This window comes from Leptodactylus fuscus, chromosome 6 (genome assembly GCF_031893055.1).
Source record: "Leptodactylus fuscus isolate aLepFus1 chromosome 6, aLepFus1.hap2, whole genome shotgun sequence".
NCBI classification, from domain to species: Eukaryota; Metazoa; Chordata; class Amphibia; order Anura; family Leptodactylidae; genus Leptodactylus; species Leptodactylus fuscus.
In genome coordinates this window covers 19,008,928-19,027,668 of record NC_134270.1, presented here as the reverse complement: position 1 = coordinate 19,027,668, position 18,741 = coordinate 19,008,928, and the positions used below count along the sequence as shown (strand labels likewise).

Sequence of the window (18,741 nt, the reverse complement as noted above, 5' to 3'; positions counted from 1 at the left end):
TATGTTAAATATATACGGCTCTATACTGTATGTTATATATACACGGCTCTATACTGTATGATATATATACACGGCTCTATACTGTATGTTATATACACGGCTCTATACCGGATGTTATACATACACGGCTCTATACTGTATGTTATATGCACACACGGCTCTATACCGGATGTTATACATACACGGCTCTATACTGTGTGTTATATATACACAGCTCTATACTGTATGTTATATACACACGGCTCTATACCATACCCCACTCCTCTGCACTCCCTGTTTGGTCCAACCAGAGGGAATCCTGTATATTGCTATAAAAAAGGCTCTCAAAGGCTTCTTGTGGGTAGTCTACCTCTGTTAGAGATCATTGATTGCTAGATATGCTTGTTCAGTGCACTCAAAGATATTCTGCTCAGTTGCCAGACTTTGAGAGGGGGATCATCACTGGGCTAATAGAAGCAGAATGGTCATTTAAATATATTTTTTCGCCATTTAGTCCATTTTGACCTAGCTGTTAGAGGTTTTGGAAGCAGTGGTTATATTTGAAGGCAGGCTACAGACAGACCACCAGTAAAGAAATTATTTAATTCACTTGCAGACCCAGTTGCAGCATTTGTGGGCAAATATACCTCAGGTGACCAGTAACAGATTTGTCAGTAACTAGGGTTAGTGTCCCTTTATTTAGTGGTCGAAGGACCTGTAGACCCACACTTCCAATCCAATGTCCTTAGTTGAAACACCTTTACCATAGATTGATACGACCAGGTTTTAGCCATTGAAACTTAATCTGAGTATTTGCCAAATTTACAGGCCTGAACATTAGGATGGGAGAGGGGTTCGCAGCATTATAGTTATCTATGATGTTAGGAGTCCCTGCCTCCCAGTGACATTCCGTCCCATACTATAATCAGACTTATTGTGCTAAGAACCCCTATCCCTGCATGATGTTCAGGCCAGTAAATCCGAGACTAGGTTTCACGGGTGCATTTTGGTTGTGTGAATCTAGGGTTACACTAGGTTCCCACTAGCACTCCGGTCTCCGTCATTCTGGTCCATATGGGGACCCCAATGTCCTGTAATAGAATAAAGGACTCTGTATTGTGCATATGTACTGTTGTAGAGTCGCAGACTGAATTGTGCGTCGCTATACTGAATTTATTGCTACTTTTTAGCAAAAGTGTTTTATGGACTGTAAATTCTGAGACTGCCAGCCATTGCTGGACTGCTGTATTGTTTGCGACAACATCACTGTGCAAAAGAGACTCACCACGAAAGGGTTAAAGACCATTGCAATTTCTACTGTATAACATAACACTCCACAGAGGTTAACTCTTTGCCGTCAAAAAAACAATCTAAGGGTGCATGCACACTACGTAACGCCGGGCGTGTATGAGAGCCGTACACGCCGGCATTACAGCAGGGCTGCCGAACACTTCCCATTCACTTCAATGGGAGCGCTCGTAACAGCGGCGTTTACGAGCGCTCCCATTGAAGTGAATGGGAAGTGTTCGGCAGCCCTGCTGTAACGCCGGCGTGTACGGCTCTCATACACGCCCGGCGTTACGTAGTGTGCATGCACCCTAAGATGGGAAAGTCCTTTGCTGCCTAGAAACCTGCAAATAGGAAACAATATTTGGCCAGTTGCTTTTGTGTAAAGTCTTTACAACCGGAACAGCCAAAGTCCATTGGCACCTCCATCTTTTGGGTGCTTGAGCCTGTTTTCTATGCACAGCCAAAACCACTCCCAGCAATTGCCAGAAAGTTTGCCAAAGTTTCATGCAGGTGGGTTGTCTGTTTGTTCCGCAACTATGTCATATCCCCCCACACATAAAGGACTTAAACCAGGATCCCCAGGCCTGTGAGAAAGTTATGGAGCTGATGGAAGAAACTGTAGCTAATGCTATTGTCAGTGCTGTCCCGAGAAACTGGCTGGATCTCCTACTGAAGTATCTGCTATACCACCTGCAATGGCGTGTACCTCAAGAGAAACCACCATTTCTGGACAGTAATGGCTCAAGTTTGAGGAACACAAAACCTACTCTTATTGCTAGGATTGATGCAAACTACCTGTTGAAGGTGAGATATCAGACTAGAGGAGATACATGATTCTGGACTTTGACCGATTCACTGGTTGTAGCCACATTGAGGAGGTAGGAGAACAACTCATTGTGTTTGTAAACCAGAGGTCAAGCAAGAGGCCTGGGCTGCTGAAACTTCCACCCAGGAGAAGGAGTGGAGTTCACCCTCTACGTTGGCCCGAAGAGATTTTGGGATGCAGATATGAACCAGGTCCCTGTGTCATCACTGCTACGTGAAGTCTGGTAGGAGTCCACCACAGCCACACCAGGTTTGCCTAAGGCCCAATTGGCTCCAGGGATGCAGCTAACTACCTCATTGCTCACCTGCTAAGGTCACGCCACCAAATGCCATCTTGAGCACGGTCATCATATACGTGGTAACAACATCTGTGTAGGTCATGTAGCTGCACAACAGGCCACACTAATGTCATCTCACTGGTGCAGTAATATAATAATAATATACCACTCTTGCTACCTATATAAAAGGCCGCCCTGTTATGTCTATATCTATTTTCACTTGTTTTTAGCACCGTTCCTAGAGACCCTGTGAACGACGCAAAAGAGACATTGTATATGTTATTTTATGTATATTATATTATTTTCCAAGAAATCCTGTTGTGCTACAAGACTCAAAGAGCTATCCAGGGTGTATACCGTAAGAGAGAGAGACAGAGTATATTGACAGTGCACCTTTTAGGCATAAACTGCTGTATAAAAACCATTGCCCGGCTTAAGAACTGCACCTTCACATTAATTTGGAAGAGGTTGGTTGTTGTTATTGCTGCACTTTAGTTTGAACCTGATTTCATCTGCAACTTTGTGTCTCCCAATGCATTCACCATCAAGAGCCCATTTGATTTCCACTTGGCTCAGGCAGGCTGAAGACCATTAGGAAGCTCCTCATTTACCCTGAAGGCCCCCTCAACTCTGCACCAGCCCAGGAGGTGAGTGTTATGGCTCTGCCTATATATATTTAAATTAAAATGTGAATGATGGCAGAACCCTTTAGACTGCGCTGATAACTGCAGTCGAGGTCCACAGGCCCCAGAGGGCAGCCGTTTGTATGAACAACTGCCAGTTAGCTGCACTAGACAGTCGAGATTTGTACGATTCAGTGCGCACAGACTGCAACAAAAGTCTCCACCAGTTCAACTTCACTGGGGAATAGCATCTGTGATACAGTGTGAACAGACTGCAACAAGGTTCACCAGTTTAACTGCACAGGATAAACACACCTGTGAGTAGATTCTAAAGGTGCAGGCTGCCAGGGGTTAAATGTCGCCCCTGGTCAGCAACACAAAGAGATCAGTGGCTCACAGACCCCTAGTATTTAGAACTGACAGGAATAAAGTGTCAGGGCACAGGCTAACACAGAGACCAAACCTGCTGACAGCGCCACGGGATGGAACAGAGACCACTGCTCCAAAGCCCTAGTGTAGAGCTGACATTTCAGGAGGATTACAGGTCTTACTAGCAATACCCAGAACTTCTGTCATTAACAATTTCCAGTCAAAGTGTGAGCGTCAGGCGGCGGAACACTCAAACGATATAAAGGAAAGTCCCCGCCCAGCAGGGTGGTGGCCATGACCTCACCGATCATGCTCAGTATGGGCAAAATGGGACTTGGCCTCTGAGCGGCTCCAAAAGGTCCGAGCATGCTCAGTAGAGGAAAAAAGGGACTTAGTCTCTAGACGCCTCACTGCACGAGGACGAGAGTCGGGTTAACCCGCAGGTGGCGCCGTGCGCCGGAACGGTAGCCTGCAGACCCCATCCTAACAGTGAGCTAGAAGAAGTAGTTGAGTTTATTGGCCACCGCTGACAAATCCCATCATGGCCACTATACTCCCATCATAGGTTTTCAGAAATACCTCATAGACTTGAGTCTGAGTGAGCTATAAAAATGCCACATTTTCAATGTCATGTCAATAGAGAATGATTTTTGTTTTTTTTCATACTCTTTATCAAGAAAACAATTTAAAAAAAAATGGCTACTGTCCTATTGAATTCTTTAATGTATAAATTTCCAAAGGTTCTGAGCATAAAAATTTAGCTATTCCCGTGACTTCTCTTATCTAGGACATTGTACATTAAATGTCATTCTGTCCTGTATGAATTATTTCATGTCTTACAAGATCTGATTTTTGGCTAAAACATTTCCTACAGTCTGAACATGAATATGGCTTCTTCCCTGTGTGAATTCTTTGGTGTCGAACAAGATATTTTTTACTGCTAAAACGTTTTCCACATTCTGAACATGAAAATGGCCTCTCCCCTGTGTGAAGTCTGAAATGTATAGCAAGGTCTGACTTCTGGCTAAAAGATTTTCCACATTCTGAACACGGAAATGGCTTCTCCCCTGTGTGACTCCTCTCATGTTTAGTAAGTTGTGTTTTACGTAGAAAAGATTTTCCACACTCTAAACATGGAAACAGCTTTTCACCTGTGTGAATTTTCTGATGCATAAGAAGATTTGATTTTTGGCTAAAATAATACCCACATTCTGAACATGAAAATGGCTTCTCACCTGTGTGAATTCTTTCATGTTTAACAAGTTGTGGTTTACTTGTAAAACATTTTTCACACTCCAAACATGGAAATGGCTTCTCCCCTGTGTGAAATCTCTGATGTATAACAAGATCTGATTTCTTTCTATAATGTTTCCCACATTCCAAACATGCAAATGGCTTCACCCCTGTGTGAATTCTCTGATGTCTATTTCTGAAATGGATACCAAGATCTGTTTTCTGTCTAAAACACTTCCCACATTCTAAACATGAATATGGCTTCTCCCCTGTGTGAGTTCTCTCATGTTTAAAAAGATTTGCTTTTTGGTTAAAACATTTGCCACATTCTGAGCATGAAAATGGCTTCTCCCCTGTGTGAATTCTCTCATGTTTAACAAGTTGTGTTTTAGTTACAAAACTTTTTCCACATTCTGAACATGCAAATGGTTTATCTCCTGTGTGACTTCTCTCATGTTGAACCAGTTGTGGTTTGCTTGTAAAACATTTCCCACATTCTAAACATGAAAATGGCCTCTCTCCTGTGTGAATTCTCTGATGTATAAAAAGAGATTGTTTTTGGCTAAAACCTTTTCCACATTCTGAACATGAAAATGGCTTTTCTCTTCTGTGAATTCTCTCATGTTGAACAAGATTTGATTTATATGTAAACCATTTTCCACATTCCGAGCATGAATATGTCTTCTCTCCTGTGTGAGTTCTCTCATGTTTAACAAGATTTGATTTCAGGCTAAAATATTTCCCACATTGTGAACAGGTGAATGGTTTCTCCGCCGCGTGAGAGCTTTCTTGTACAGCAGTCCTGCATTTTTTATCTTTCTTCTCTGTCTGGGATGGATCAGAAGATCGGGCCTGTATAGAAGGATCAAATGATGGATCTTGGCTGTGAAGGGCTGAGGGTATATCTGGGATAATGACATGTTCTTCATATGTATCTTGTGTGATACCACCATCCTCTCCTTTATAATATGAAGATATGAGATGTCCCTCTGAGATTCTGAAACCGTTATCTGTCAAGAAGAAAAAAAAAATATTTTCTTATCTACTTATAATACAATAATCTACTAATGGCTGTGGCTAAAAAAAGATCTACAAAAAAAAACCGAAGCAAAAACTACATGTGCGAATGTTACATTATAAATAACTAATTTTGGGTGCCATCACCAACCTAGAGATGTTGGGGAATCTCAAAAAGGGTCATGCAAAAGTAATTGTAGTTGCATCCCTCACAATAATAAGATAAGATAATCCTATAATAGTCCAAGCTGTCTTTCCTTGGTAGATCACCGAGCCCAAACGACATATAAAGTATACAACTTTGCACATACAAAAAGTTTATAGGAAGTCATGTCAAACCATCACTATGTTCATATGTTCTCTGACTTGTCAATAAGTTGTCCTTTAGACAGCAGAATGACAAGTGGGAAACGCAACAAGCCAAACAGGCCAGTGACCACTAGGAATTCAATAGGAGTCTAATTCTAGGAGTCTAGTTCTAAAATAAAATCTACTTGAAGAATTTGTCTCTCTTATATGAAAAAATTTATTATAACAATAATAATTCTAACAAATATCTTGTTAATCCCTAACAGCTACTGAAATCCTAAAACCTTCCCAAAAATGTCACCTTTGTTAACATCAGATTTAGAATTTATGGCTGAAGTAAATATTGCTAGCACATAACTATGTCGCTAATTTACATTTTAAGCCATTTTGCGATCTAATATATTTTTGGCCTGTTGCTGATCGCAATGAGCAGGATTCGTTCAGGTGGAAAAGGCCATTACAATTTTGGAAATCTCCAGGTCGTTCATCAGGCTGACAAATGTTAAAATAAAGTAGAGTAAAGATTAGGAAAGGTTTATGCAAAAATAAATACACCTCTGACCTCCATTGCATGTCCTTTAAAAATAAAAATAATTTTTTTAAAAATATTTCTGTGCATGGGTTTTTTTGTTTTTTTTTTGGACCAACAAAAAGCTGTTGTAGCAGGTGAATTAGGAGAATCTGTGACCATTCTGTATTTAGTGGTGACTACTCACCCGGGTGGTCACCTATAGGAATGTCCTCCTTACTCTCCTCATTGACCCTCACATATGTCTCTGGAACAATAATAATGTTCAGATCTTCACCCGGATACAAAAGCTGTGAAAGAAATATTGTAAAAGTCACCACTCGGATGGAGAGGTCACGTGGGATGTTTTATAGGAGAAGAAAACATAATTCATTATCATGACCACCAAAAGTGACAGCAGGAGTTATCTGACCAAATAGCTGCAGGTCTCCTGGATAAATCCACCATGTTGTCATCTACCTGATCATCCTGGAGGACATTTTCTTCCTTACAGTCCTGTGGTAGAAGAGGACTGGGACATCTCTCCGGTGCTCCACTGCTCAACCAGCAGCCTCCATAGCCAGAAAACTGTGAGAAGATCCAGACAACATGTCATGTCTATGGTCAGCTTTATCCTGCCATCTCCACCTTTCTCATTACACTAGTAGAAAACATCTAATACTGTGGGATAAAACCAGACTGACCACGAGACCTTCACAGTCCTTCTACAGGGCAGAGGAAGATTTCATGTCACCTTATCCCCATCTACCTGATCATCCTGGAGGACATTTTCTTCCTTACAGTCCTGTGGTAGAAGAGGACTGGGACATCTCTCCGGTGATGTTCTCTTACTGGATGGAACTGGAGGAAACATATACAGGGACTGAATTCATTCTTTCCATACAGATAATGAGAGGCCGTGTGTATTTAGTCATGTCTATTACCTGCTGATGTGAGGGGCGGCTGATCCTCCATCATCACCTCCTTGTACACATCTTTGTGTCCTTCTAAATACTCCCACTCCTCCATGGAGAAATAGACAGTGACATCCTGACACCTTATAGGAACCTGACAACACAATGATACAGTCATCACCACATCCCTTCATAGCGCTCCTGTATAATGTCCCAGCATTCCCAGCAGTGTCACCTCTCCAGTCAGCAGCTCAATCATCTTGTTGGTGAGTTCTAGGATCTTCTGTCCATTGATCTCCTCATGTATCAGGGAGTGAAGTGGAGGCCCCGGGATTGGGCTCAGGGTTCTCCCCCATCCTTCAGATACAGGAACCTGACAGCGCCCACTAGAGGTCTTCTTCACTACTGTGTAACCCTGTTTATGGAGAGATACATTAATAAATATCACTCCATCCATTCCCAGAGTCCCTCACCTCTCCAGTCATATCATCTGTTATTACTATAGATAAGAATGATGTAATGTGACATCATCAGAATCTCTCACCTCTCCAGTAAGCTGGTGCAGGATCTCTAGGGTGAGATTTATTATACCTTCTGCCGTCTTGTCTCTGTCTCTCTCCATCCTTCATGGGCAAATCGGTAAAATAATCTTATATATCTACCCAGCAGATTTTATACTGTAGAAAAATTAATGGAAAAATGAGTTAATGTAAAATCCTACAATCATGTGAAAAACAGTTACTGTAAATAAAAGGAGATAATAAAGTGCAGATGTTGTGTTGTCTTTGTGTATGGACTGCAGCATGAAATGAATAGTTTGTCCAAGCAGTTACTCCATTACAACAGATATCGGCACTACAAAAATGCCTAAACTACAAACATGTAAAAATAGTTTTCCCATATGGTGAATGCGTTTCGGCTGCTCTAAGAGCTGCTTGATGCCTAGCTTGCTCAATCCTCCTCAGCTCCGCTTGAGGAGAACTCCGTTGACTTCTGGCTACCTTCATAGCTCTCATTTTTTTGAGAATTTTGCGACACATTAGATTTTCATTTTCTTGGTACGTTTAAAATTGGGAAACTGACAATTTGGATTACAGCGTTATTCCCTTCTCAGTGTATTAGAACTCTGCCTGCAGTGTCTGCTTCTCATTGTCTGTGTTTGTCTCCTCCCTCTAGCTGAACAGGACACAGACACTTCTGCAGATCAGATAATATGCAGATGCTTGTACAGAATGGACTCAGTGTTATCTGTGTGTTTACATAGAGATATAACACACCAGGCTTTATCAGCAAAGTACAATTAGTTGAATTGTCCTGCAGTTTAACATAGTATAGTAACAAATTCATTTACCAGGATAAAAAGTAGCCTATGTGTTAATCGAGGTTACAAACTATCTATGTGCCAAATTTCATTCAAATCCGTTTAGCCGTTTTTTGCGTGATTGATTAACAAACATCCAAACACAAACATCCAAATTTTCACATTTATAATATTAGTAGGATAGGAAGTAGGATGTTAGGAGTCTCTGCCTCCCAGTGACACACTGTCCCATAATGATCATAGTGTAGACTCCTAGCAGCATACATAACTATAATGGTAGGACTCCCTCTCCCTGCATACTGTTCATGCTGGTAAATCTGGCGAACACTCCAACAGGGTTTCACAGCTAAAACTTAAAGGGGTATTCCCACGCCGCATACTCACCAGTCTTCACTGCTGTAAAATCTTCTTTCTTCCTGGTTTCTTGCATCATTTGGTGGGCGGGGTTTCATGCAACATGCCATTTAGCTCCGCCCCCAAATTAGCGTGTAGTTCCGCCCACCGCATAGTGTGATCCTATGGGCGGCTGAAGGGCCTGTGATGTCATCAAAGGTCCTCAAACAACACAATATGCACAATACTGCCTGTCTCTGCCATAATGAACACAATTGAATTAGCTAGCCTGATAAATGGGAGAACAGAAGACGAGTCTAGAAATGCAAGCAGCTCCTCTCCTCTATCTGAGAGCAGGGAGGTAGGTCAGGTGGTGCAGACACAGGAATAGCTAGAAAAACAGGCTGGCTCCCTGCACTTAGCCCCTCCTCCCTCTCCCCTGAGAGCAGCAGATACATCACTTGACTTTTGAGCAGATAAGTCAATAAGTCAAGGGATGTGTCAACAATGAATTGAATAAAGTAAGATAGTGGACAAACAAAGCAGTTTTGCTGAAGCAGTGTATTTAGAAAAAGTCTTACATCCACATTAACAAGCAGTATAGATAGGATCCTTGTGATGGGACAACCCCTTTAAGTCGTGTGAATGGGATTGTGGGGTAAAACCTTGCACTCTGCTCTCAGTCAATCTTCTCCCACAGAAAGTTGCCTGAGCAAAAAAATTATCCTAACTTCTGCAATGGCGACTTTGACTACCTGTATTTTACACCTGACCCCTCCCTGCCATCCGACCTTTTTGCTGATTTCTGGTGTCTAGCGTGATCCTTTCTTCTGAATCAATGCTGCCTGTCCGGTACCATTGTTTGGATCATAGACTATAAAAGTGCAGCCTGACAGAATTATGATCAATTACACTACTTCACTGAATTAGGCATCACGTAAATGATGCCTCAAATCTGCGCAGCTGATAGATTTCAGTACATGACGTGTGTTATCATAAACGTAGTGCCTCTCCGGTCATGTAGGGAATATCAAGACTGGTATCCTAAAAAACAGTCTTGATAAATTCCCCAAATATTTAGTAAAAAGTTACTGGGAAGATCATAGATGTCACCTCTGCACGGCTGCTTACAGAGCCCAGCTCTCCCTCCCTGGCCAAACTGTACCCAGTGCAGCAATGATGAAGAATCAGCAGCAGAAGCGTCTCCCCACCTCCCACCCCTCCCCACACAGTAGCCATGTCTCTCCATCATCCCCTACACACCACTTACTCCAGGCTCCAGCAGACAGAACAGCTCTGGGATCTGAGCCTGCAATGTCCTGAGATGTCCTCTCAGCCCCTAACACTTCTGATTGGCCAGGCTGGAAGACTGACACACGGCCTGACCAATCAGGGAGGGAGAAATCCCTGAACCACCAATTATTATTACCAGCACCGCCCTCCTGGTGTGAATACTGGCCAAGAGGCCACTTCGGGTCAGAGAGGTGGTAATGAAGGGGTTAATGGTACATGCGGCCCCGTAATCCTGACAGAATCCTACTGGGGAAAGTGTTTTGGTTACTATAATGACCATGAGATCAGTCCTACGTGTGGGAGGAGTCAGGCTTCAAAGTTGTACAGCTGCAAGAGCTTAAAGGACCTGTGAAGATGTCATGACCATGTGATCAGTCAATGTGGGAGGAGTCAGATTGAGAGCTGGAAGAGCGAAAGGACCTATGATGATGTCATGGTCATGTGATCAGTTATGTGTGGGAGGAGTCAGGCTCCATGTTGTGGTGTCTGCTGTACCTAGTTCTGCCCTCATCGGGTGTTACTTAACCCCTTCCCGCCGATGGCACTTTTTGACTTCCTGACCAAGCTCGATTTTTCATAACTGCCATGTATCACTTTATGTGGCAATAACTTTGGAATGCTTTAACTTACCAAAGTGGTTTTGAGACTGTTTTTTCGTACCACATTGTACTTCATGTTAGTGGTAAATTTTGGTTGATATGTTTTGTGTTTAGTCATGAAAAAATAGGAAATTTGGTGGAAATTTTGAAAAATATGCATTTTATAAAGTTTGAAATGATGTACATTACATACAGATAGTCAGACCGCCAAAATTATATCATAAATCTCATGTCCCAGATCTCTGCTTTATGTCGGCATCAAACTTTAATCACCCTTTTATTTTTTACAGACATTATAAGATTTACAAGTGAAACAACAATATTCAGACTCTTCAAGAAATTTCCAAAACCCATTTTTTAAGGGACTAATACAGTTATGAAGGGGTTTTGAAAGACCCTTGTATTAAACCCCCCCTAAATCACCCCATTTTCAAAACTGCACCCCTTAAATAAGCGAAAACAACATATACCTAGTAGTTTAACCCTATAAGTGCTTAACAGGAATTAATACAAATTGGAGGTGAAATTTTCAAATTTGATTTTATTTTACTAATATTTTCGTTTAGCCCTAGAATTTGCACATTCACAAGGGGTTAAAGGAGAAAACGCATCCCACAATTTGTTATGCAAGTTCTCCCAACTACCATAGTACCCCACTTGTGGGTGTAAACTAATATATAGACGCACAGCGAGACGCAGAAGGGAAGGCGCGCCAAGGAGCTTTTAGAGGGCAGATCTGGCTGTGATCAGTTTCAGGAGCCATGTCGCATTTACAAAGCCCTTGTGGTGTCAAAACAGTGGAAACCTCTAGAAAGTCACCCTATTTTGAAAACCGCACCCCTCAAATAATTTATCAAGTGATGTAGTGAGCATTAGTAACCCCGAAGTGAATATGTAAGCTGTGCGGAGTAAATTGGGTACACCAAATCCCATTCTATTTTCCCACTAGCTCCTATGACACGGACGGGGAAGAGGGGCATTCTGGGGGATTAGCGCTGGTGTATTATCTCTCATAAGCTCTAAATATGGGGTGTCCCCTGAAAATGCTCACACCGATTATACATGTCCTTCTAGTCGCAGCCACTTATATCCTAATGATTTGGCGACTTTTAGGGTTTTTGTCTTCACATTGTAAAAGCTAGATTTTTATTTTTATTTTCTGGCAATGTGGCCATATGAGGGCTTGGTGTTTGCGGTATTAGATGAGCTTCTCAATGCCACCATTTTGGAGTGCCTGTAACTTATTGACTACATTTTATTAACTCTTTCTGGGTGGGATGTAAAAGGAAACATCAATTCTGGCATTACTTTTTAGTATTTATTTTTTTTCCCGTGCAGCGTACAGCATAAGTAACATGTTACCTTTATTCTGCGGGTCGGTACGGTTACGGCGATACCTCATTTATACGATTTTTTAATGCGTTGCTATTTCTGCAGAATAAAATTCAATTTAGGGGAAAAAATCAATTATTTTTGCATCGCCATTTTCTGAAAGGTATAACATTTTTATTTTTCGGTAGACAGAGCTGGTTGAGGGCTTATTTTTTGCGGGATGACCTCTGCTTTTTATTGGTACCATTTTGGTTTTCATCTGACCATTTGATTACTTTTTATTGAACATTTTGTAAGAGAAAGGTGGTGAATAATCATTATTTTGTGCGGTTTTCTACGTTTTTTTTTTTATTACATTCACCGTTCGGGTTAAATAATGTTTTAATTTTATTGTTCAGGTGATTACGGACGCGGTGATACCAAATATGTAATGTTTTTTTCTATTTTTCTTTATTTTACATAATAAAATATTTTATATGTGGAAAAAGGGATTTTGGGGGCTTTATTTATTTCTAATTTATTTTAAACTTATTTAAACTTTTTATTTTTACTTTTTTATCACTTTTTTTTTCTGTCCCCATGGGGGATTGAAGCAGTGATCGATTGATCACTGCTTCACTATATGTATCTGCAATACACGTGTTACACGTGTATTGCAGAACATAGGAAGCTGTCATCCTGTGTAGACGGACAGGATGACAGCTTCCATTCCTGGCAGGATCAGCCAGGTAAGTGAAGGGGACGGCATGGGGCAGACCCCGGGTCACTGATCAGACCCCGGGCTGCCCCCTACGAACACCGGCACCCCCCTAAACCGTCACGGGGGTTGCCGATCGGCACCATTGTATCATGATCCCCGTAGATGCCGACGGTCATGTTGACCGCCTGCATCGCAGGCGTTAACACCCGCAATCGGACCCGGTTCCGACCGAGGGTGTTACAGGGCATAGTCAGCCGTGTATTACGGCTGACACCCGCAGCGCATGGTGCGCACTCAGGTTTGCGGGAAGTCCTTGCCGGCAGCGCCGTACTATTACGGCGGATGTCGGGAAGGGGTAAAAGGGTTTTTCCAATCTCAGTGAAACATGGCCACAAGGTTACAGACATGAGCGCATGCAGCTGTATAATATGATGGATGAGGCGGCAGGACATGTCTGACTGAGCGATGGCAGCTGTGGCAACATCTGTGGCAGTGTAGCAGAGCATAATATGATGGACCAGGCTGCAGGACATATCTTCTTGACTGGTGGTAGGCATTAAGTAGCTGTGGCAGGGACTAATATGATGGACAAGGCCACAAGACATGTCTGAGTGGTGGAAGCTGTGGTAACAATATGTAGCAGTACGGCAAGGCATAATATGATGCACTAGGCTGTAGGACATGTCTGCCTGAGTGGTGGTAAGTAGAGATGAGCGAATAGTATTCAAAACTATTCGTCGAATACCTCGCTCAGATAGGAATGCATGGAAGCGGCCGAACACCAAGGGGTTAAGCACTGTGAAGATTTGCTGGCTGCTAACACGCTTTCCTATGGGAGCAAGGTATTCGTATCTACTATTCGCTCAACACTAGTGGTAAGCACTAGGCAGCTGTGGCAGCACATAATATGATGGACGAGGCCACCGGATATGTCTGACTGAGTAATGGTAGCTGTGGCAGTGTAGCAGGGCATTTTGTCTGCCTGAGGCCAGACACGATAAAATTCCCATGGCAGACTGGGCCAGGTCCTTCTACTACTTTAACCACTTCAGTACCGGGCCAATTTGTGGTCCAGGACCAGACACATTTTAGGTTTATTTTGGATGTGCGGTTTTGAGGGCTGTAACATTTTTCTCATACATCTCATTCAACTAATTTTTGCGTCTTTTTTCGGGGACACATACGGCTTTATTTTTATGTTGTTTTTATTTTCGAATGTGTTTTAGTTTTTTTTATATCCGGGAAAATATAAAGATAATAGGGGGGAAATTGTGTCTGGTTTTCACTTTTTTTAAATTTTTTTATTTATTTAATAACACAAAGTGCAACTGAAAAACTTTATAAAATAGTTTTTCCTCTCCATTATGGTAACTTTTATTTTATATGGCGTAGACGGGGGTGGGGCTATAACCTTTTATAATGTTATTTTATTGGCATATTATTTTACTTATTTTATTTCATTTTTTTTAAAACTTTTTTATGAATTTTTTAATATTTTTTTTTCAGATGGTGTCCCCATAAGGTCATAAGAGACCTTTGGGGACATCTGATCACTTTTTTTTTTTTTTGTACTGGAGGCTGATTTCTCCTATAACTGGGGCTGTTACATTTAGCGCCATTTGCAGGAGGAATACAGCCTCCAGCATGCTGCTATAGATGGTATACAGAGCTGATCTGGGTCCTGTAGGACCCAGCAGCTCTTGCACGATGCTGCTCCTGGCGGATCACGTGACCGGGTCAGAGGGCGGTCGCATCATGGCGGCGTCCATAGCCGTGTATACAGCGATCGAGAAAGCAGGGATGGGAATAAACCTTCCCTGTCTTCTCTCTGGGAGCTCCGGCTGAAGTTACAGCTGGCTCCCAGTGAAAGCAGCTGCACGATCTTGTGCAGCTGCTGTGTTCTGATTGGACGTACCGGTACGTCCTATCAGAACAAGGCAACCACTTCCCAGACGTTTATAGTCTATGGGCGGTCCGGAAGTGGTTAACCTATTGGCCGAGAATTCAATGAGGTCAGAGTTATCAGCTAGAATAGAGGTGCACTCTAAGTTTCACTGTATCTGCTGGTGCAGTTGGTGGGTGTCAGTTGTATGATGTGGCGCTGGTTGGTGCTATGCGCTGAATAATTGTGGTTCATCCTCTTCCAGATACTGTAATGGGCCTGTCTGCTGATTTTCTCCTCCTGACACTTGTGACACCGGCACACTAGGAGCGCTGGCTGAGTGAGGTGGACTGGGAGTGATCAGAGGTCACCTGGGTACAAGTGTGACTGGGAGTTGTAGTGCTCTTCTAAATGCTGCGAGAAGCTTGGTATACAGCCTATCCTGATAATAATCAAATTTTTATAGTATTTTGTCTTTATAGCGAGGTTCTAAGATCACTGCCATCAAGTATTTATACCTTGATACTAATAACACTCTTACAGCCTGCCATGCTTGCCAGGATATACACGGACCTAGGGACCTACAATGGTTGTTGTTCTTGGTTAGCATGGTCATGATTGTCATCATCATTTTCTTGAAACAGATAAGGGTCAGCCTCCTCCCCTGGCTGTGCCTGTGACATTTTAAGGGCCCTCTCTGTATCCAAGAGAGTCTTTCTCCTCTTCTAATCTAGGAGTTCCAATTCCTTTATCATAATGACACTAATCTGCATCCTCTTCCATCAACAAAGGGCGATAACGTTGACTAAGAGGTGGAAGATATTCCTCCTCTTCCATCCCTCAGTGCATGAGTGTAAGAGTTTCTTGTAAGATATACAATAGAAAGCATAATAATACATTTTCTTTATAAAACGCCAACATATTCCGCAGCACTGTACAATTTGTAGGGTTCAAGTGCAGACAAAAAGATACATTACAAAGAAATAGTCAATTCACACAATGGGACTGAGGGTCCTGCTTGCAAGAACTTACAATCTATGAAGTAGAGGAACAAGAGGTAGCAGGGGCGGTATTGTTTATACTGTGGTCAGACAATTTTGTGATGGAGGTTACTGTCATTATACAAACATAAAACTGTATGAGTCGTCACCAATCATGTCCTTTAACGTCCACATGGTGCCTGGACATATAACGTTAGCCTGAAATGGCATCATATCCTATGCGTTAATGTGGGAACGTGAACAGAGGAGGGTTCATTTTAGGGATAATTGTGGTGCAGAAGGGTTTACATTAGGAATTGTGATAGGCCTGTCTGAAAAGACGTGTCTGTATTTTGCACTTGAAGCTGTAAAAATTGGGAGTTAATCTGATTGTTCAGGATAGAGTATTCCAGAGAAGTGGTGCAACTCGAGAGAAGTCTTGTATATGAACGTGGGAGATTCTGATAATAGAGGGTGTTAGTTTTAGGTCATTGAGTGAACAAAGAGCATGGGTTGGGTCGTAGACAGAGATGAGGGAGGAAATGTATGGAGGTGCGGCATTATGGAGAGCCTTGTGGATAAGGGTGATAAGTTTATATTGTGTTCTGTAATTAATAATCACAACGCTGATGCTATGGTCGCCCCTGCTGGCAGATTTTGTGGCTTCTTCAAAGGGCTTGAGAAGCTGGCTGTTACGGTTCTGTGTGTATATATAAAAATGTTTTTTCAACTACAGAACGCCAGACTGCAGGACACTGCAGTGGGGTCCACAGGCCCAGATGGACGGCAGCGTGCCAGTGCCAGGCAGCAGTATGTCTGAACAGGGAATAACACACATGCACCAGTTAACTTCACTGAGTGAATGCGTTAGAGCAGCTACAGTGTGCACAGGCTGCGACGAGGTTTGCACCAGTTGACTTCACTGGGTAAATAGCTTTGTGCAACTTTAGTGTGAACAGACTGCAATAGGTTTTACGCCAGTTGACTTCACTGGGTAACTGAGTTGTGCAGAGACAGTGTGAACAGGCTGCAATGGAGATTTACACCAGTTCACCTCACTGGGTAAATGGTTTGTGCAGCTACCGTGTGAGTGGCTGCGGCAAAAGCTGCCAGGGTTTAAACATCACCCCTGTCAGCAGCACAAATGGCTCCGCACAGCTTGGAGCTACAACACAAGTAGACAGTAACAGATAGTTTAGCTAAGACCGAACCTGCTGGTAGCGCCACCAGCTGGTACAGAGACCACTGCACCGAGCCGTAGTGTAGGGCTGCCAGTTCAGGACTTACAGGTCTATACTAACTGTGCCAGATGGCAGTTAAGGTAACCTCACACAGAGGCCTAGCCTAACAACCTGCCTAACTACTGGAACTACTGTCATAACCTCCTGTCTCAAGTGTGTTTTGGAGAAAGTGTGAGCACCAGGCGGGCATCGGCTCACACTATATAAAGGCTAGTCCCCGCCCAACAGGGCGGTGGCCATGACCTTACCGATCATGCTCAGTATGGGAAAAATTGGACTTAGCCTCTGAGCAGCTCCAAAAGGTCTGAGCATGCTCAGTAGGCCGAAAGCTGGACTTAGACTCCAGTCGTCTCACTGCATGAGGGCAAGGGCGAGAGTCGGACTGACCCACAGTGGCGCTGTGTGCCAGGATGGAAACCTGCGAGACCCGATCCTAACACTGGCACACTTCGCTCATGAGCCTCCAATGATATATCTCAAAGTAACATATTGTCTCCAAGATTTGCTGCATGTAATAATTCATACCTTCATACCTGCTCACGTGGTTGACCAGTGTGTTTAAGGTGAAATTCCACAGAGTTGGAATGTCTCAAATAAGTTGATGTAGAGGACTGATGCAAGTTAATGCATGTTTTTTGCAATGTAAGAAAAGCTGAAGTGCACAGAAATTTTTCTGTCTTTTTTTTTTTTTTTTACACTAGAAAAAGATGCACTACTAGTACTATGACAGCCATTACTACTGAACTACAGAGAAATGAATAAAATATTTAGTTCAGATTAACAACAATACTTCTTCACATTGTTGACTCCAGATCAGAGTGGGAAAAACCCCATAAGATTCCTAAATGGTTTTATATTGGGTGAACAATAACAAGATACTGTTTGTACATTTGTGCTACCCCGGCAGATTGTTTGGGCAGTTTTTTGGCCTTTTTTCAGAGAATATGAATGATAACACAAAATTTTTTTACATTTGGAGCGGTGTCAACAAGGCTTATGACCATTCCTAAGATGAATGCAGCAAATACTGGAGGCAAATTTGCACTGGGAAGACTGTCAGATATCGCTTTCACATGATGTAAGTCACTGCACACAAGACATTGTCTGGTTTGTATATCCTGGTCAAACACAATGTGGCGGCCATTATCTTATAGTCCTTCCAGCTTTGTTCATCTTAAGTGAATCGCTATTTGTTCGGTTTTGTTAAAAACCAATTTGGAATATTCAGGACGAACCTGGCTCGTTACGAACTGATTCATCCATCGATAACTACGATCTGGTTCACTCATCTCTAGGGAACATTTGATTAAAGGGCTTGGTCAGTAAGTATACTTACATGAACATTTGATAAGTGAAGTCATCATGAATGGATTACTTCCCCGAAGGGGGTGTCCTTGAAGGGGTGTTCCAACTTAGATTTTCATTATTTAATAGTGCTGTGGGTTGTAGGAACATAAAAGAGAACTACCGTATATACTCGAGTATAAGCCGACCCCCCCCCCCTAATTTTACCACAAAAAACTGGGAAAACTTATTGACTCGAGTATAAGCCGAGGGGGGAAATGTAGCAGCTACTGGAAAATTTCAAAAATTAAAATGGACAGAGTTTGTGGGTGCAGTAGATGCTGGGGAAGGGGAGGGGTGTTTTGGTTGTCTGTCTGCCCCTTCCCTGAGCTTGAGGACTGTTTTTTCTTCCCCCACTTGGAATTCAGCCT

The 18,741-nt window shown here is 42.5% G+C and overlaps 1 protein-coding gene across 1 annotated transcript in view; it reads right to left on the bottom strand.

Annotated features, from left to right (window-relative positions):
• Positions 1-4,162: 4,162 nt before the first annotated feature.
• LOC142209085 (uncharacterized) overlaps positions 4,163-18,741 on the bottom strand; it is an 89,504-nt gene continuing 74,925 nt past the window's right edge. Inside the window, exons 2-7 of the mRNA XM_075278027.1 lie at positions 7,890-8,022; positions 7,581-7,760; positions 7,376-7,499; positions 7,201-7,292; positions 6,652-6,742; positions 4,163-5,634 (exon numbers count right to left, since the gene is read on the bottom strand). Coding sequence (XP_075134128.1) covers positions 4,163-5,634; positions 6,652-6,742; positions 7,201-7,292; positions 7,376-7,499; positions 7,581-7,760; positions 7,890-7,967 — 2,037 coding nt within the window. The 5' untranslated portion in view covers positions 7,968-8,022. The remainder of the gene's footprint in view (positions 5,635-6,651; positions 6,743-7,200; positions 7,293-7,375; positions 7,500-7,580; positions 7,761-7,889; positions 8,023-18,741) is intronic.